This window comes from Tasmannia lanceolata, unplaced genomic scaffold (assembly GCF_043159265.1).
Source record: "Tasmannia lanceolata isolate RefF3 unplaced genomic scaffold, GAP_Taslan_0.1 ptg000016l, whole genome shotgun sequence".
Lineage (NCBI taxonomy): Eukaryota > Viridiplantae > Streptophyta > Magnoliopsida > Canellales > Winteraceae > Tasmannia > Tasmannia lanceolata.
The window spans coordinates 15,053,590-15,066,913 of NW_027518693.1; the positions used below are offsets into that span (position 1 = coordinate 15,053,590).

Genomic DNA, 13,324 nt, shown 5'->3' on the forward strand with positions numbered 1-13,324 from the left:
AGTAGGGTAAAAAACCTATGAATTCTCACATGAAAATGGACTCGACCCAAGTGATTATGTCCTGCCCCAGCTCTAAGAAAGTATAGAATGAGAAGTGATTGAAGATCAAACGGCATTTATACCCATGCTGTATTGTTACTTCATTTCAGTTAGGCTAATTTCAGTAGACAAATAGTTCTTCAGTTTCCATTGTTTAAGTGGCCTAGTGATTATAAATGTCTCAAGCCAAAATAGACAAGGATGCTTCCCTTACGGTTGATGACTTGATCGCACACACATGGAAGTATTTTTAAATGCATCCAAGATGGTTCAGCATAAACAGCTTTCCCTCTAAATTGCAGCAAACGAAAATGATATCCACACCCCCTTGATTTAATAGTGACAATCTTATCTTCAGTATCACTTTTCTAATTGGCTGTTGTAGAATTTCAGTATAAGCTGTCGAGAGTCTAATCAGAGAAGTGCTTAATGAAGTGAGGAGAATCATTTTCAAAGTAACAGTGCCAATTTTATTTTCCCAAGAAGAAACATTTCTCCTTTGATTTCTCAATTAAAAGCAGTTGTATTGATCCATAAGTTTTCACTACTGAGCTTCAAACTCTGAATTCTCATTAACATTTTTATGATAATTTAAACAGCAATTGATACAAATAAATCATCAGATCGATACATGTACCATCCATTACTCGCATCGAGCTGAGAAGTTTACGGTTTCCATTCCGCCCGAAGTTTCACTGCAAGTAATTTGACCTCAAAGATCAAACAAGTAACCCATAACGACAGAGAAAAAAATGGGTTTCCTTTGCAGTGTCAGGGGTGCTTTTTGCTGGTATTGAGTTCTTGGAAGAAGGTTTTTGATGCTTCATAAGTAGACCAGCAGATTGCGGCAGCAGGTGCATGGAAGAGCATTCTGGGCCGCCATCCCCTCATAAGGCCAGCGTACCCATTCTTACTCACAATGGTTCGAATGACATCCCCCGTCGAGCTGCTAGTATATCTGTCACATCCGCAGACGCCCTGCACCACCGCCAATTGACAAAATGAAGATTATTCTAAAACACCCAACTCAACTCAACAAAGCCTTTGTCCCAAACTAGCTGGGGTCGGCTAAATGAATCCTTAAGAAAAATTTCATGAAAGATTATTCTAAACCCCCCCAAAAAAAAATTGTTGTTGGAATTTGGACCATAAAGTAGGGGCAGTAAGGTCCGGATATCCAATTATTGCAGAAAATTCATAACCTTTGTAGTCAGGAGTGTTTCGTCTAGGTTCCCAGAGTGTATATCTCACTCATGTATGGGTGGCTAGGCAACTGCATGGAGTTGGGTCTAAACTCTGCGCATTAATATCAGCTTTTCACATTTTGGGAAGGGCTAACTAAAAAACAGAAGTGTATGGGGCTGACATCAGCCACAAAAACAGTTCAATATTTGTGCGGCTAAGTTGTGATCGAGGTTAGATCAACTCAACTGCATGTGCCTCGAGGAACAAATTATCCTTTCTTTCTTTTTTTTGAATGGGAACAAATTATCTTTTGTCTTGTTCAATCAATGCATGGGCAATGATGATTGGGTCTAATAGTTAGATTAGTAGTTGCCAATATTTAGTCATTTTAAGATCAATTAGACTGGAATAATTCCTTTAGTCTTCGTTAGAGACTGAGGTATATGCTTTTTGAGTGTCTCCTGCATGTTGATCTTGCTTAGTAGAGCGGTCCAGCAGAAGGCCTGGACCCAAGAAGGATCGAAGGATCTCTAAACCGTATGTCAAGGAAAAGAGGACGTGGAAGGGTAGCCCTACCCAAGAAGTTGAAGAAGGATCTGGCCGAGAAGGCACCACTCGAGCCAGGGGCCCAAATGCTGTGATCGATTTGAACTTGAGAAATGAAACATCTTCCAACATGCAGAGTAAATTTAACATAACAGTCAAGTTCAGTATCCTCAAGGTTCCTATAAAAAACTCTCTCCAAAACCACTGTAAACCCAGACCCCCCTTCCCTCTTTAGGAGAAACACCTTATGCCATCAATCTTTTTTCATGCTTCCTTACCTTCCCATGGGAAGTCGCTCTCGAAATTTTTCTAACTTCTTTGCCACTGTTATCATAATCTTAACATTGGATAGGGCAGACCATTCAAAAAAAAACATTGGATAGGGCAGCTTCGATGAGAGTAATGCAGCAACCAGAGATACAAAAGCTTTCTTCTAACAATCATTTTGTATATCATAGGCCAAGGACTACCATCAATGGTCACATAGAAAGAGGGATTAGAGATATATTCCTTTGTCCACTTCCTCCATACTTGCCTAAAGCCCATCTTTCCAATCATGTAGTCCAGAAATCCCCACTCGGTGTGATCATAAGCCTTGTCCATATCTATTTCGTATATCACCCCCGTTGTTCTATCCTTTTTCCATGATTCCAAAAATCATTAGCAATGAGAACACATTCAAGAATTTGTCTTCCTTCCCTCCTTGTAAAGGCTAGATGATTGATCCCATGATCCTTTGAAGGTAATTCACAAGGACTTTGGCGATGATCTTATAGATGCTATTGATGAGACTGATACAGCTGAAATCCTTAACCTCCTTGGCCCCCTCAATATTAGGGATAAGGTAAATGAAAGTGGTCTTTAAGCTCTGATTAAGCTTGCCCTCTGATAGAATTCTTGGAGCATTTTTACGATGACGGTTTTCAAACTCTCCCACAGCTCTTGGTAAAAATCTATAGTGAAGTCGTTCGGTCCCGGTGCTTTATCCTGATCCATAGCAAAAATCACCATTTTAAATTCTTCGAAGCCTATCCATCTCCAATCCTAATCGCTCCTTCAACAATAGTATTCTAAAAGACATACAATCAAGATTTTCATGCCAACCAGCTTTGATATGGGACAATTCTCAAGGGCTTAAGCTTCCATAAACTATCCCATGTTAGGACTTGAAGCTTCCTTCTCTCTGGCAATCTGACGCCCTCTCATGCAGCTTCGGATGGAAATTCAGAATTGCAAGAAAGGTGCTCATCTAAAGGCTTCTACCGAGGCACAGTCTGTTTTGGATTTTGAGTGCAAAATTGATTATTGGAGTCAAAAGTGCAATGGGGACATCCATGGTGTATCGGAGGAGATTTCAATGTCACTAGATTTATCGCAGTTAGACTGGGGTGTGCCGGAATATTATATAGTATGACGGAATTTTCGGATTTCGTCAGTAGAAATGAGATAGTGGACCTGCCACTTTCAAGGTCTAGCTCTACTTGGGCCAAGAACCAGAGTAAAAACAGATTGAATCGATTCCTGCTTTGCCCCTACTTCCTACTGGAATTAAACTTTTTCAAGCTCTTGCAATCGGTTCTTCCTAAACCTATTTTAGACCGCTACCCGATTTTGCTAGATTCTAGAGCAAAACTCTGGGTCCAGTTCCATTTGGCTCAGAGATTGCACAGTTAGAAGATCCCAGATTGACAAGGCAGTAGGAACAGTGGTAGAGGAAGGAACTTTCACACTGTCCGATGGATGTTAGATTGGTGAGAAGTTGCGACATGTTAAAAATAAACTCATGAGGTGGTAAGAGAGGGAAGAAGTATGGCTAGCAAGAAGAAAGAAGCGCTCTGCATGGCTTTGATGGATCTTGACAAAAATGGTGATTCTACCCCCTTTCTCAGAGGAAGAAGGTAGAAATTTATTTTTTATTTTTTTTTTGAAAAAATACAAAAGGGTGGTTCTTCAGAAAGAGTTGTTTTGGAAGCAAAGATCAAGAGGAGGGTGGTTGAAAGAGGGAGGACAAGAATACAGCTTATATTCACCGGATTGCCAGCGCTAGAAGATGAAATAGAATTAATTCCCTGCTCATAAGAGATCTCGTTTGTGACAATAAGGAAGCGATAATCAAAGAGATGATTTGTTTCTATAAAGAGTTATTAGATCAGAAGGATCCTGCCAGCGTGTTCAAAAAGAGTTGTTTTGGAAGCAAAGATCAAGAGTGGGATGGCTGAAAGAGGGGGGCAAGAATACAGCTTATATTCACCGGATTGCCAACGCTAGAAGATAAAATAGAATTAATTCGCTGCTCATAAGAGATCTCGTTTGTGACAATAAGGAAGCAATAATCAAAGAGATGATTTGTTTCTATAAAGAGTTATACCGATCAGAAGGCTCCTGCCAACCTGTCCCGAACGGGATTGACTTTGATCAGATGGAACAGGGTAATCGTGATGGTCTGGAGGCATATTTAGCAAAGAAGAAATCTAGGCAGACCCTTTTTACTTGAAAGGGGATAAAGCCCCAGGTCCAGAAGGCGCTTCTGGGTTGCCTTCCTCCAACATTGTTGAAGCATAGTGAAAGATGATCTGATTCTTTTCTTCAAGGCTTTCTACAACAGATTAGAGCTGAACAAGAGCACAAGAGCCACTTTCATAGCTTTAACTCCTAAAGGATGGGGAAGTTCATATCATTGATTTCCGTCCCATTAGCCTCCTTGACTGTGTTTACAAGGTGCTAGCCAAGGTATTAGCCCATCATCTGAAGAGGACCTTGAGAAATGCAGTTTTAGAGAACCAAGCACATTCATCTAGGGGAGACGAATTATGGACAGTGTTCTGATTGCAAATGAGGCAGTTGAATCTGTTATTTGTAAGCTAGACATGGAAAAGGCTTGCGACAGAGTGGAATGAGGCAGTGTAGATTATGTGATAAGAAGAATGTGTTTTGACACAAGATGGCGTGAATTGATCGGAATGAGGCAGTGTAGATTATGTGATAAGAAGAATGTGTTTTGACACAAGATGGCGTGAATTGATCAGGAGAGATACATCACCAGCATGGTTTGCCATTTTGATTAACGACTCTCATGGATTTTTTGCGTCTTCGAGGGCTCTTTGTCAGGGCCCCTTTATCCCCTTCCCTGTTCACCCTGGTGGCTGATTCTTAGAATGTCGGACAGGAGTAGGAGAACCAGTTTAATAGAGGGCTTCAAACTAGGAAGACCAGAGATAGAGATCTCACATCTCCAATATGCTGATGATACCCTGATTTTTGGCTGTTCAGAGATAGATAAAATCAAGAACTTAAGTTGTTCTTCGATATTACAAGGTAGTTATGGCCAAAGAACCAAGTCACTAACTTCAGGAAGTCATTGTTGATGTGGGTGAACTTAAATGAGGAAGAATTATATTCATTTTGCATCGGTGCTTGGGTGTGAAGTGAACAAACTTCTTTGTAGGTATTTTTTTTTTAAGTTAAATATTCCATTCCAATAACCATGTTCTTTGTAGGTATTTAGGCCTTCCTCTTTGCAGTGGGAGGCCAAAGAAAAGGCATTGAGATCCAATTATAGGAAAAGTGGAAGAAAGATTATCCTCATAGAATAGAGGTCTCCTGTCCCTTGGAGGCAGAATAACTCTCATCAAGTCAGTCCTCTTCAACCTCCCTATTTATAACTTATCTCTATTCTGCTACCTAGTTGGGGTAATCCTCCCAATAAAACAGTTTCAATGCAACTTCTTGTGGATCAATTCGAAAGAGGAAATTTCATCTTGTAAAGTGGGAAGATGTTTCCAAACCAAAGAATGCTAGGGGCATCAGTTCATGCCGCCTCAAAATCATGAATAATGTTCCCTTACGAAAATGTTATGGAGATTTGGGGAGGAAAGAAATTCTCTGTGGCACAAAATGATAAAAGCGAAATACGAGGTAAGCTTTGGTGATTGGAACTCCCTTGACTCTTACAAGTACAAAGGAGGGGAAACTAATTGGAGGAAATTTTTTGAAACTAAAGTTGTGTTTTAGCAACTAATCCAATATAGAGTTTCCAAAGGAGTTTGGCTGCAATTCTTGCATGACCCTTGGCGCAGTGAGATGCATCTAAGAATGATCTTCCCTAATTTATTTGTTATTTCTTCTAGAAGAGACCTCAGTGTTAAAGAATTCTTTGTGAGGATAATTAGAAGAGTGAGCTCCAAAGAAACTTAGGGTGTGTTCGGCAAAGCTTCTCATTCTTTCCCAAATTAACAGGTAGAAACGGATTGATGAGATATGGGAAGCGACTCCGAATCGCTCCACAGAATCCCATCTTTTTAGGGACGTAAATCGTGTAAAAGCGAGAAATTTTTGACACGGACTTTAGTGGACCGGATGTGCTGCACAAGACTTCAAGAATTCTCGTCTTTTTTCCATTCTCCGCACCTAAAAAAGAGGGAAACGTGATTATCATAATGGTTACTGAAGACACCCTTAGGGCGTGTTCGGCAATTATCATAAAATGGGTTTTATCTATGTTGTAGGCGTCGAAACGAGAAAAGCGAGAAATGAAAGAAAATCTCGTTCGGAAGCCACGACCCACAAAACCCGATTCCGCTATTTTAACTTTTTGTGCGAGTAAAAGATGAGATTCTACGGAGCGACTCAGAGTCACTCCACAGATTCTCATCAATCCATTTCTACCCGGATTTTCCGCCAAGAATGAGAAGCGTTCCCAAACACACCCTTATTTGACAAATAAATAGATGGAGTTTCAGCTTGATGGAGACTGGATTTGATTTACATCGATACGGCAAGATGAATGAGAGGTTCTGGATCCAGGGAAGGGACGTGGACTTCTCGGTTTGTTCTTTCTATCTCCACCTTCAGTGAGCTTTGCCTTCCGTGTCAGTTGCAAGAATTTAGAGATTCCTGCCCCTCCCAGACTGTGCGCTTTCAGCTAGATGGCCGCCCTTAACAAAATTTTGACAGCCGACCAATTGAGGATTCAAAGTGTTCTCGTTGTGGGTCACTATGCTCTTCGCCTCTAGGCGAAGAAATCAGCTGATCACATTTATGTCCAATGCAATTTAGTTAGTAGTATCTGCGTTCGTCCTAAATTTGTTTGATATCTCCTAGGTTTTTCCTAATAACATTGCATATCTATTTGAGAGCTGGGTTTTCACTACTTGGCCTCTGAGAGAAAGGATGTTGTGGTCTTGGGCTCCTTTAACGGTTTGCTAGACGATTTGGAAAGAAATGAATAGATGGATCTTCAAAAGTGAGAAAAAGGGTCTATCTACCTTATGTCGAATTATCCACTTTCAACCATAGCTACCGGAGCCAAGATCGGGTCCAGCCTCGAGGGGCATCGTAACGAAACACTCAGGCTACATTGGATCAACACTCAGACATGATAACGGAAACTGGCAAACATCTTAGGCTTAAGGCTCTCAGGGATGCCATGACTCCTAGGAATACCGAATACATGCATAGCCTAGCCTATCAGCCTGGGCAATGCAAGGCAAGGCAAGGCGAGGTGAAAGGACACTAGGACACTGACAAAGTCTCGTCTACCTAAACCAACAAAGGCCTCGTGGCTAGTCGAACGAGCCCCGCTCTACCTCCTAAGAGTACGACCACGAGACCACCTGTAGGTGAGAGGAGTACGGGACGTAGACCTTTAGGACCCAAACCACAAGATAGAAGATACCACCTTCAAATATTTCACATGTGGTGAACTGGGTCACAAGTCATCAGATTGTCCATGTAGTACATTCAATCCTTGGACTAATTTAACACAACCAGTACATGATGATGATAGAAGTGACCTTGAAGGAGAAAATGGTCAACAAGATGAAAGTGCTCCGCATGAGGAGATGAATAAGCAACCTCATGGAGGCAAGCACGATGGCACCTTACTGGATGGGGATCATATGGGAACAATTTGTGTGACCCAGTGCAAGGTGACTCGGTCCATTCACAGTCAAACTCCCAACACTGTCATGTTTCCCCAATAGTCGGGACAGCGAGGAAATTTGAGCCCATCTTTGTTGTGATTGATAGGTTTTCCGTTTTCCAATGTGACCCATTTCATATCGATTTTTTTAACAGTTGAAATGGCATTCAAAGAAGAAAGAGAAGACCGAGATGGTTGACTCCAAGGTACATGATGGAAGATACAAAAATAAGAAAAACTACACAAAAAGACAGTCACGGAGGGAGAAAGCCAAACATCTACAATCCCGACCTCTCCATTCCTTGACGAGCAAGGCTATTCACCACACCATTAGCTGACCTCCTTATGTGGTTAAAGATGTGAAGATTCACCTATCCTATCTTGGATCTCATCAAAAAATGAGCAAATCTCCAAGGCGGAACAACCGAACCTCTCAACCAACGAGTAACATTCAATGAGTCACCTTTCACGATCGTCGTATCCATGAAATCTCTATTTAAATATTTTATTCCTTGATGGGCTGCCCTAACTTCCGCCTCACTAGCATCCATCGTCCCAACCGGTCCAAAGTACACCCAAATGACTTCATTACTTGAATCTCTCACGACTCTCCCAATTCCAGCTGACCCAGGATTACACATGCTAGAGCCATCGAAGTTTAGCCTGAACAATTCATCCGGAGGAGCAACCCAATCTTGAACAATTGTATCCCACCTCTCCATGCTATTGCACGCCTCCTTCCAACCCTCTAATAAACCATAAGCTGATGTGAATCTAACAGGGGAAGGGTTTTCACCCATGCAATAACCAGAGCAATAACTTTGACAAACAGGAAGTAGGGGGATTTTGCCACACCCTCGAACACTTTAGCATTCCTTTCTTTCCATAGAGCCCAAATGGATGCTAAAAGGCAAGTGTTCCAAAGCACCATACCTTTTTTTCTCGGTGGAGCCGCCACCCACGCTTCCAAAAGATCAATTAGTTTAGACGGAAAAATCCACGCAATACCAAATTTGGATAAAATACCACTCCATACCAATCTTGTCACTTTGCAATGAATGAAGATATGGCCAATCGATTCCCTAGCTTCAATACACATGGGGCAATGATCTACGAGCCACATCCCCCTTTTTCGCAAAAATTCTATCGTCTGAATCCGACCTCTAAAAGCCGCCAAAGAGAACATGCACACTGTCGGGGGGGGGGGGGGGGGGGGCGCTGGATTTTCCACACTCTTGCTTCAATGGAGCGTACAGAAAGATTTCAAATCGATTTGTATAGCTAGGTTCTCTAATGTTGTCTCATTTCTCTAGAATTTTATGGAGCAAAATAGGGGTTGCATTAATGAAATCTCGTTACCATTAAAAAACAAATAGGGGATGTATTTCGATTTGACGGCACATGCTACACCCGAGCGGATGGACAGCCAGAAGTGATTAATCAAAATCTTGGGGATTTGTCGTCGTGCTTAGCCAGCAAAGGACTTCATCAATGGGATTTAATTCTACTCAAAGCGTATTTTGCTGAAGATAGTCCCCTTAGCGTTTCACAGGATGTACCCCCTTTGAGGCCATCGTTGACCCCTCAATTATCCACAAACTAGTCCCGCATCCTTTCCTACTACCCTAGTCGATGAAGTGTTGAAGCCGAGGACCTCGTTCATAACATGAGGATGATATAATAAGTCGAGTGATAGCAAGTGTGCCATGAGAAGTCCAAGGTGATTGTTGATGAGCTCCGAAGAGACCATTCCTTCAACATGGGGATTTTAGTGGCAACATTACCTTGACATGATCGGTTTGTGATTGGAGCCACTCATCTTGCACAATTTGGAGATCCGTCGAAGCCTTTTCTCATTGTTTTGACACCGTGATGTAGGCCAGGCAAGAGAAACAAAAGAATGAAGAGAAGAAGAGAGGAAGAAGGGAAGACGAAGAATAGAGTAGTAAGAGGGGAAGGAGGAAGAAGAATAAATCTGTAGAGGAGAGAAATCAATCTATCTTTAATCATAAAAAACTAGTAATCTCTAATAAATGAGGCCTATATATAGGCAATTGGAATAAAATTCCATGGAAATAAATGAAAGTCGCTAACTCTAAATAACATGGAAAATAAAATCCCTAAAACTGAAAATAAAAATCCCAAAAACTAAATAACATGGAAATAAATCTGTAAAAAGTCCTAATGGGCAAATATGCCCCTTATTGGGCCTACAATCTACATCACACCTTCTACGGTTTACATCACCAACGCTTCGACGACGGAGACCCGCTGACGATTTCATTGGGATATGTTTAGTTCGTTGGAGAGGACGATCATGTTTGTGGTTGATGCAGAACATATTCCACGACCCCGCGGGACCATGTTTCAGCACGTGCCAGACTTCTACTCAATGGAGTTGAGTTCATCTCACAGGGCAATTGATGTGATCCAGCCCACTAGAGAGTGGACCTTTATTTTCATTTCATTTGGCCTTGATCAATTGACGGAGTTGACTCCTTCCCACACGGGAATTGATGTGATCCAGCCCACTTGAGAGTGGACCTTTATTTTCATTTCATTTGGCCTCAATCAGTTTAAGTTATTTCTATTTTTATTTGTGATTTATTAGTATTTTTATCATGGTTATTGAACTAATGTGGGGGTTGTCCACATCATATAGGGCCCACATATCACTAATCCAAGACAAATACTTACTATATTTTAGTAACTATGAACTTATTATTTCAAGTAACGCATACTGATATAGTATAATTCTCAAAAAGATTAAAAACATAACGATAGATCAATTCAATAAAAATTATAGCAGGCTCTCAAAAAGATTAAGAATTGATTCAGTATGATTCACCTTTTTCCTTTTTTTTTGAATGGTTCTTTCGCCTTTTTTAAATAAAGTTAAAATTACTGTTTAAAAATATTTAGGAATTAAAATACCGCAATTCAGATATTCTTTGAGTAATATGAATAACTAAATTACGGTATAACACATGATATTAATCTAATTTTTTGTGGGGGAGGGTCCACCACCAGTAGCTTGCTATTGGGGGCCCTTATCCATCGTCCATGCCTTGCACTACTGCATGGGCCTGGCGCACCCCAATAATCACAAAATAAATAAAAAATTAGGGTATAACACAAGTCCCAAATGAAATACAGGTTCTAAAATTTAGCCAAAAGAACTGAGCAAATTAAATAATATACTGACAATTGGTAAACTTGAAATGCTCATTTATCATAACCATGGTGGCATTGTCTGCTTCTAGGAACACACACTACAAAGAGTGGCAGCTGTGAGAACAAAGTCCCTTTACATTCTTATTGCTACTCTCTTTTTTACATCCTTTTATTTACTTAGCTTGGTAAAATGGTCTTGGTGAAAAAGGGGATCAAGTTTGTTTCCGTCCTTTTTTCTTTCCAGCTCCCTAGAAGATTTAACATGAATGCCAAATTGAAATAAAGAAATAGAACCCTAAGCCAATTCGACAAGACTTTAGACTAATGCTTAAAACTCATAATTGAACAAGAATTCGAGGAAGGTAAACCAAATCGACTGGGGGAGTCAATAATTGGCGGGATGACTTTTTGATTGACTCGGGTGAATCAAAGGGGGTCTTGATTGACACAGTGGGACCAAAACCACATCTACTTGAGCAAGTCAGAGATAGAATCCGGGGTTCGTTGTATAGTTAATTGTTGTGCTCCTCTTCAAGCTTCTTTCTACGAAATAAAATCTGGAGAAAAAGCTAGACAAGAACATACTCCTTTCCAACCTCGCACATGGTCTTCACAGGCCAATATGAAGGACATCAAATTCAACTAAAAGGACACTAAAAAGAAACACTAAGACATAAAGGAAATAATAAAACAAAAATGCCAATAAACAAAAAGGGATCAAGCCAAAGGAGTTATTTGTTGAAGAAATAGAACTATGAATCTGAAGTTTGGAAAACGTTGAAAACCCAAGGTAACCCGAAAGGTAATATGCGACGAAGACAATTATCCTTGCGAGCAACAAAACACGATTTTGCTTCTTTAACTCTTTGATCAATAACACATAGATACAATATATGAACAGTGAACCATAAACAAACACTCAAGAAGTACACCGATTAAAAACACAACACAATTAACAAAAGACAAGCAACTGAAGAAGAAGAAGAAGAAGCTTACCTGGCACTGCAACTGGGTCTTGACAACATCGAGCGGAGTCGTGACAACCGCCGCCAATGCACCCGCTGCAGCCCCAGCAGTGACATGGAAAATTAACCGTTCCTCATTTGCACTCTCCGGGGAAAAACCCATCAAAGCCCTCTTAGTCGCCTCATAAGTAGAAAAATGAACAGCAGTAAAAGGGGCATTCATAAGAACAGTAGTCCTATAAGAAGCATAAAAAGCCCTAAAACCCTCTTCCCTAAAAACCCTCTTCACACAATCAACAACACCACTATATGGACTATTCCTAAGCTGAAGCCTCTGCTTCACCACATCCATTGGGGTGAAAACAGCATCACTAGCAACAGTGGCAAACACACCAGAAACAGCGTGGGCTGCCGAATTGTTGGAATTAGGGTTAGGGTTTGAGAAGAATTCCTTACAGAGTTCATAGACTGAGAAGTAGACGGCATGGGCGGGGCCCGCGCCGAGGGACATGGCGGTGATGCCTCGGTAGAGACCGATTGGGCCTTCGTGGGTTAGAACGGAACGGAGGGCTTGACGGAGAGTGAAAGTGGGGGCGGCGCAAGGACGGGCTTGCATTAGGGTTTTGAGGGTGTCGACGGGGAACATGGCGGTGTGTTCTACGAGGCCTGCGATTGATCCGGCGATCATGAATTGCCAGAATTTAAGGCCATCGTGAGAGATTTTTAGGTCTAGGGGGTGGAATTCGGGGAATTCAGGGTCCCTGAATTTGGGGGAAGCGTCAGCAGCCATGAATTAGGGTTAGGGTTTGAAGAGGAGGGGTGGTATTAGTGGTAGGGTTAGGGTTTAGGGATTGGTTTTGGGTTAGGGTTAGAAGGGGGAGGAGGAGGAGGGAGAGGGTATTGGGAGGAGTGTTATATCTAGGGTTAGGGTTTGGGGATCGCTTTCGGATGGGAATTATTTGGGCTGTCGCCATGCATTGAGATAATTGGAGTGGGGAGGATTTTTGGGCGGTCAAGAGAGAGAGAGAGATATTGTTGTTCTATTTTGTGGGAGATATTGTTGTTCTATTTTGTGGGTTTTTTCTTTTTTTTGGTTTTTCCTTCTGACGAGCAAGAGTCAAAAAAGACGGGAGTTGCAGATGCAGACTGAAGAGGGACTAGTTGAGGCGAGCGAGTCACATTTTTTTTCTCTATATAGGACGTTTTGTTGCAGCAGGAGTACTAATAGTAGTTATCTAATGTCTATAAGGAATTTATTTAGGAGAATAGGAGTTGGGTAGTTATCCAATATTCAAAGTACGGTATGGCCCGCACCATAGGATGATCCAAACCGTCCATTAGATGGGCCACAGCCTACATAGGTTGTGCCCCAAAAATCATTTCCATAGGCTGTTCCTAACCCTCCGATCTGAATGTTAGAGGGTTGATCATAATCCTCTATAGATTGGAGGGTTAGAATCAACCTGTGGAAATAATTTTTGAGGCACAACCTATT

The 13,324-nt window shown here is 41.4% G+C and overlaps 1 protein-coding gene and 1 pseudogene across 1 annotated transcript; one reads left to right on the plus strand and one right to left on the minus strand.

Moving 5' to 3' along the window:
* Positions 1-486: 486 nt before the first annotated feature.
* On the minus strand, positions 487-13,025 carry LOC143848076 (uncharacterized). Its single transcript, XM_077356874.1, has 2 exons — positions 11,861-13,025; positions 487-1,017 (listed from the first exon to the last, which is right to left on the minus strand). The coding sequence occupies exons 1-2, from the start codon at positions 12,617-12,619 to the stop codon at positions 811-813; spliced, it is 966 nt and encodes a 321-aa protein (XP_077212989.1). The 5' UTR covers positions 12,620-13,025; the 3' UTR covers positions 487-810.
* On the plus strand, positions 10,655-10,790 carry LOC143849208 (U2 spliceosomal RNA; annotated as a pseudogene).
* Positions 13,026-13,324: the final 299 nt, after the last annotated feature.

What these genes read in the sequence shown, in the direction of transcription:
- LOC143848076 (XM_077356874.1), bottom strand. Translation starts at nt 12,619, where the DNA reads ATGGCTGCTGACGCTTCCCCCAAATTCAGGGACCCTGAATTCCCCGAA. An exon ending in AGACCCAGTTGCAGTGCCAG is followed by an intron (nt 1,018 to 11,860) that starts GTAAGCTTCTTC and finishes GCGGTGGTGCAG; the next exon opens with GGCGTCTGCGGATGTGACAG.